Below are 6,857 nucleotides of genomic sequence, written 5' to 3'. Positions count from 1 at the left end.
AACACACTTAGGCCCAAGCCCTTATAGGTAGGCTCCTGGCAGGTTGTGCTGACATCAGTATTTAAACATAAAACATGCCTCCTGAGGCTGTATTACTTGTGTCCTGCTTTTGACAGCTGTGTTCTTCAGTGTGCTGCCAGCAAAGAGGCCACAGCAAGTCATTAGAGAATTGGTTCTGGGAGGATGAATCAGTTATATGCTATCATCCTTATGATTCCAAAGGGATAACGTGGACTAGCCTCACAAATGGCTGAAGTGGAGAAGAATGAAAATATGGAAGGAAGAAAGGAAGCATGGAAAGGAGGGAGGGAGGAATTTAGAAAGGGAGAGAGGGAATTTTTTAGGAAGGGAGAAGATTTAATTCAAATCCAATAAATGTTCACTCCCCTTATTACCAAATGCTAGATATTTTCAAACTGTGAACTCTTTAATCTTTAGTGAAAATTCGACTCATTTATATCTTTTTGTTTGGCTGCCATGCACAATCAGTAATATTTACTCACATTGTGGTTCATGGTCTATAATTTTCCAAATAAAGGTCTTAGCTCAGACAAAAAGCATTAAGAACCGTGTTTCGAGCCAGCCAAGTTAAAAGTGAAAACTTGCATCATCATGTGCCAGGGAAAAGTAGCATGATGATTCCAGGGGCAGATCCTAAAGCAAAAGAGTCAAAGGGGAAGGGTGAGATGGTGCCAGAAACAAGGAACGTGAGGCTTCAGTAACCATTTTCTCTTTCTTTAGAAGTTTGTTAGCCTCAGTTCATTTTAAAACTTTATTTCAAAAAGAGGCAACTTCAGATTCCTGGTAGTGTTTGGAAGCCTCAAAATATCATTCGAAATAGGCATTCCATTCACTTTTGCAAATGTCAGAGCTATTATTATCCAATTCAATTTTCAGAAAATTAAGTTTAGGGATTTCAAAAGTTCCCCACAACGGCCATTGGTGTTCTAAGTTACTTTTGGTCAGATCGGTCCATTCAGTTAAGAATGAATATAAGGAGGGACTCTGGATTTTAAACATAAATTTGGAGTCTATCCCCAAAACTATTCCTTGAATATAAATCCCCACTTGACCTTGTTGGAGTCTGAGTCTACTCTCTCTCTTACTACAAAAACCCCATTGTAGAACCTTAAATAAAGTCTGCCTTATCATCTTTAACAAATGTTGTGAATAATTTTTTCTAACACATACCACATGAAATTTTTAGAGGAGAGAAATAGTTCACAAGTAGAGAAACAAATGAGACTTTCAAAAGCAGGAACTGAGAGGAAGCCAAAAGTAATAAAAGAATCACTAGACATGAAGTGGGGCAAATCAATTTTAATGTCCTCATCTGTGAAGGAAGAGGCGTGATTGGGTGACATCTGTGGTCTTGTGAGACTCTCAGGAAGGAAGAGCCTGGCAGCGCTCCTCATGTCCTAATGTCTCCACCTGACACAGCCTAAAATGTTTACCTCAAGGCCAGCAGTGAGATTGGATCAGTAAATATCCTTTGGTAAACATGAAAACACTTAAATTATAACTTTATCAAGCACACTTGCTTTCCTACTAACAACTACAGAGAATGAAATTGAAATGGTGACGAAGAGTAGTCCTTACAGAATCATATTGTCCTTCAAGACACCAGTTGAGCCTGGGTAATTTTCTGTAGTTGGATCTAAGATATAAGGGTATCAGGGCACGTGGAGAGGACTTGGAAGAGAGACAGGAAAAAGCCAAAATTAAAATTTCCTATTCAATGCTGACCTTAGATTCAGAAACAGTCTATTCTCATTCTGCTCCACCCTTCCTCCCTCCCACAAATTAATCCCCAATATGAGGGGATACAGATATGATTTTTACATATAGTCATGTGTGTCCAAATCTATCAAATAAAAGAAAGGTTCTGTTTGTCTCTTAATGTTTCACAGAACTTTTACTGGAATAATTTTTCAATGAAAGTTAATGATATGACTTAAATCATAGGCATTGTGGTGTGGATGAAATTTATTTGGTGGGACCCTCAGTAACTTTCAGAGAATGTGGTTAAAAGAAGTACAAGGAGGGGCCTTGTGATCACTGGCCTATGGCGTAGACACTCTACACAGATTAAGCAGCTAGAGAAGGAGGAAACAGGAAGTCATTTCAAATATAAACCACAAAGTGAAAAATCACAAGGATAAACTCAAATTGTGTGTGATAATTTGTAATCAACTGCTTCTCCTATGGACAGCTCTTTTTAGTGAGTTTTGGGGTGTCGGAAAATAACTGAATAATTTATATAATGATTGTTAATAATTCTCCCAAACCACATGATAAGGTGGACTGCTAGTTGATAGTAAAGATCAGTCTCATGTCATACTTTTTCCATGGATTCACAGGTCACAATGATGTTCCCTTTTCTGAATTCCTAGAGTGAAATCAGAGAGGAACCGAAACCATTAGCACTTTATTTTCTTTATTCTTATATTGTCTCATGTGTATAAATTGAGTCCACCCTATTCTGAACTATGTTTTATATTTCTTTTGTAAATTTTTCTTACCAGTCAGAGCTGAGTGTTGATTGGATACCATTAATAAGTGGTTGATTGATTGTCTGATCAAAAATACTAAATGTAGCACTTGTGCAGGTTATAGAACACTTATCTAGATTATTGAAATTTAATAGAATAATATTTGTAGGAATCTGGGGATGTAAAGTAGGTGCTTCGGGTCAAAATAATAACACTCTCATTTTCGATATTCTGTTCACTTTTGAAATGGCTTTTTTATTAATGTGCTTCAGGAAACAGATTTGCAGTTTCTGAATGGGAGCTAAATATTTTTCCTGACACTATGTACTTGAGAGCTTTCCGAAACCATGGATAAAAAAAACCATGAATGAGGGGGTTGCAAGTGGAGTTGAAGTACCCAAGCCACACTAAAAGATCAAGTACTATAATGGGAGTGGAATAGTCTAAATATGGGTCGATCAAAACAGCAAGAAAACAAGGCAACCAGCAAGCTAGAAACACCCCCATTACTATACCCAGGGTCTTAGCTGCTTTCCTGTCTTTTTTCTTAGATAGGTTGTTTTTCACTTCTCCCTTTGCGTTTTCAGACATATTGCTAATAACTCGAGCATGTCGCTTGGAAACGATAAAAATTTTGCCATAAATACCAACCATAATGGAGCCAGGAGTAAAGAAACATGTAGTGAACATTATTGTCCCCCAAAATTTGTTAAAAGTAAGTGCACAGAAATTGAAACAAGCAACAAGAATCTCATAGTTCTGCATACCAGAAACATTGGCCTCAGATAGAACCAACCCGAAAGAAAAAAGAGCGGGGGCCGACCAGCAAAATGCCAGCAGTCGCTTTATCATAGAGGTGGTCATTGTGGTTGAGTAGTGTAGAGGGTAACACACAGCATAAAATCGATCAATAGCGATGGAACAGAGGTGGAAAATGGAGGTCAGGCTTAGCATCATGTCAAAGCTTGCATGGAATTTACAAAAGCCATCCCCAAAATACCAACAGCTCTCCACTGATCGCACCATGCTGTATGGCATAATGACAAAACCCAGTAGAAAGTCCGTGGTTGCCATGGACAGAATCAGAAAATTTGTAGGAGAGTGAAGCTGTTTGAAATGAGATATGGAAATCATGATAACCAAGTTTCCGAAGACAGTGATGACCATGGCGCCAGTCATAATCAAATACATTATCATCCGGACATGAAAAGAACGGTTGGTGAAAGGACAGGATTTATTTCCAAATTCTAGACAACTGGATAGGTCTTCAGGAATATAAGTTAGATCCATGGTGCTTTATCTCTTCAAATTCCTAAGAAGATGAATCGGTGTTTCTTCTCTTAAAATGATTCCAGTAAATTTCAGCTCCTAATATGAGTACAATAAAGTTCAAAGTCACTTGTTATTACTTCAATTATAACTTATTTAATATTTAAAATTATATCAATTGTGCCTGCCTTCTGAGCTATTTGCTGTATTCGAAAATGAAAAATCTCAACTGCTTATCATTCCTGTTCTATTCTAGTTTATTCTGTTTCATCTATTGCCATATATTCATTCAACGTGGGTTTATCTATCAACTAGTCAATTCCCAGTAATGTAGAAGAAGATTTTCAAGAGTTTACTTCACGTATCTGAGTTATCTAATATAGTCAAACTCATAAAAGCAGAGAATACAATAGTGGTTATCAGGGGCTGAGGGGGTGGGGCAATTTTGTTCAATTGGTATACAGTTTCAGTTATGCTAAATGGTAAGTTTTAGAGATCTGCTGTACAACATGGTGCCTACAATTAATCATATGGTATCGTGCGCTTCAAAATTTATTAAGAGGGTAGATCTCATGTTAAGTATTCTAACCACAAAAAAAAAAAAAGACCATAAAGGGACATGAAGATTCTTTGGAAAGTATTGGATATATTTATCACTTTGATCATGATAATGTTCTCACGGGTGTCTTCATATGTCCAAATTGTGTAGTTCTTTGTCTGTCAATCACAGCTCAATAAAGCCGTTTATTTTTTAAAAGAATTTATGGTTGACTTTCACCTTGATCAATCACTTTCCTAGTAGCTCCTTTGAACCATAACAAACTAATATCTTTTTCACCATAAAAATACTTAATACATGAAAGCTAAGTAAAGCACAATATTTTTCTTTATGCATTCTTTCAATTATTGAAAATCTTCATTTGTAAAAAGACTACACATGTCTCAAGAGTTATAAATGGCACATCACTATTGAAATTCACAGAAAGTCATGTGCCTATACACTGAACCATACACCTAGGTCGATGTTTCATAGCTTCTCTACTCTCTGCTTCCTTTCCTTTCCTCTGTCTTCCTCTCCTGTCTTATCTTCTTTATTCTTCTTCCTTATATTGCTTGAGTCTTCTCACTTACCTGAGATTCTAACTAGTGGATCCATGTTACATACTCTATGCCCAAGTGACCCATAGAATCACAAATTTCACACTCACAGACTCGGGCCAATCAAATCTCATGTGACTCCTGTTGGCCACAGGCATGTCTTTTTGATATACCATCATGAGGCAAAGAACTCTATCTTGTTCACCACAGGATTCTCAGTACCTTAGTTAGGGCTTACAGCCGGCACTAAATACATACTTTTGAATAAATAAATATATAAACAAATAGTAAATTATGTTCATTAAAAATATCTGCATTGTTCCAATAAAAACAACTGATTCAATATGTTTGAAATTTTGCTACAAATGAATGAACTAGTTCCAGCAGCAAAGTTCATGAAAATATCTTTCGAAATTAAACTGCTTCTGATGCTGCTATAAAACAATCCCCTCAGAGTAGCATTTAAACAAACATTGCTGAGAAATTTGCTCTAGACATACTTTACTGATCCTTTAGGCTAGTGAGAAGAGAACTAAAATTGCCGAATCCAGATAAAGCTATGAAAGTAACGCAATAAAAGCTGTATTTGGGAGTGGGTGGCAGTTGTGGCACAAGAGTCCCCTCAGTATTTTATGGATGTGTTAAGATGGGGTTATAGGCTCTTTTCAGTCCCTTATGCAACGTTTAGCGCTTTACCTACCACTTACAGGAGTTGAGGATTTTCTTCCAGGTAAAACTCACATACTCTCAAAAATGAGAGAAAATACTGTGTTGGAGAGCTCAGACTTACAATTAAACTTGTACAGTATTTGAGTGCCTGAAGGCATGTGCAGTTAAAGTATATTATAACCCAGGAAATTCTCTGTCACATCTCAATTGTCCATATGATCTTAATGATCACAGCCATAATATTGAAACAACCTCACACAGATGTTGCATACAAGCAATTGCTTGATTCTTTTTTCAGGATTGAGAGGATTCTATGAGATGTTTCAACATGAGATCAAAATTTCCACTTCACACACTTATAGTTATGTAAGGGAAACTTCATACACTTTCAGAACTGGAAAAGACCTCAATTGGAATATTTACAGATTTATTTTCAGCCCCCTCGCTATCTTACCTTCTACAGTATGGCTTTGAAATCAGGCAGATCTGTGTTTGATTATTGGTTCCACAACTTATTAACCACATTATTTTGGAAGGTATCCCTGAGCCTCAGTTTCTCCTTTATAAAATACATGTTTCATTTAAAGATCAGAGATAATGAAGAGCCTATAACCCCATCTTAACACATCCATAAAATACTGAGGGGACTCTTGTGCCACAACTGCCACCCACTCCCAAATACAGCTTTTATTGCGTTACTTTCATAGCTTTATCTGGATTCAGCAATTTTAGTTCTCTTCTCACTAGCCTAAAGGATCAGTAAAGTATGTCTAGAGCAAATTTCTCAGCAATGTTTGTTTAAATGCTACTCTGAGGGGGTTACTAGGCACCTACCTAGTAAGCACTCAATGAAGCTCATATTAACCAGGTTTTAAAACTAACAATATTCTTTTGGAAAACTATATTCTGATTTCTAAATGACTAATTTTCAAGTAAATCATTATTTCATAACTTGCTTATGAGTTTCAAAGTTGTCTATGAAGATATATAAGGTCATTAGCATTATTCCTACTTTCCTCCCTGCTTTTCTTCATAAGAATTATGGCATTTCCTTCAATTTGACCATTTTTTTTAGTCTTCCATGCAACCTATTATGTTGAACACATAGCCTCTACGACAGTACCATTTTTGTAGGTCAAAGTGTTCAAATATTAACCATTTGGGAACTTTTCGTTTTCTCCTCAAGTTTCAATTTCAAGCTAGCTGATAAAAAAGTTTGTTTATCTCCAGTCACATACTTTTACAAGTAGTCAGATGTTTAATGAAAGATTATATCATGGAGTTAAAGCTTATTGAATAGAAACTTCAATGCAGTAAACACTTTTATTT

General features: G+C 36.4%; 1 protein-coding gene across 1 annotated transcript in view; it reads right to left on the bottom strand.

Moving 5' to 3' along the window:
* Positions 1 to 2,733: 2,733 nt before the first annotated feature.
* The window catches only part of LOC102894913 (trace amine-associated receptor 3), an 11,796-nt gene continuing 7,672 nt past the window's right edge, over positions 2,734 to 6,857 (bottom strand). Inside the window, exon 2 of the mRNA XM_006915410.3 lies at positions 2,734 to 3,860. Coding sequence (XP_006915472.1) covers positions 2,751 to 3,782 — 1,032 coding nt within the window. The 5' untranslated portion in view covers positions 3,783 to 3,860 and the 3' untranslated portion in view covers positions 2,734 to 2,750. The remainder of the gene's footprint in view (positions 3,861 to 6,857) is intronic.

Source organism: Pteropus alecto, unplaced genomic scaffold (assembly GCF_000325575.1).
Source record: "Pteropus alecto unplaced genomic scaffold, ASM32557v1 scaffold185, whole genome shotgun sequence".
Lineage (NCBI taxonomy): Eukaryota > Metazoa > Chordata > Mammalia > Chiroptera > Pteropodidae > Pteropus > Pteropus alecto.
The sequence above is the reverse complement of the archived record's forward strand: the minus strand, read 5'-3'. Positions and strand labels throughout refer to the sequence as shown.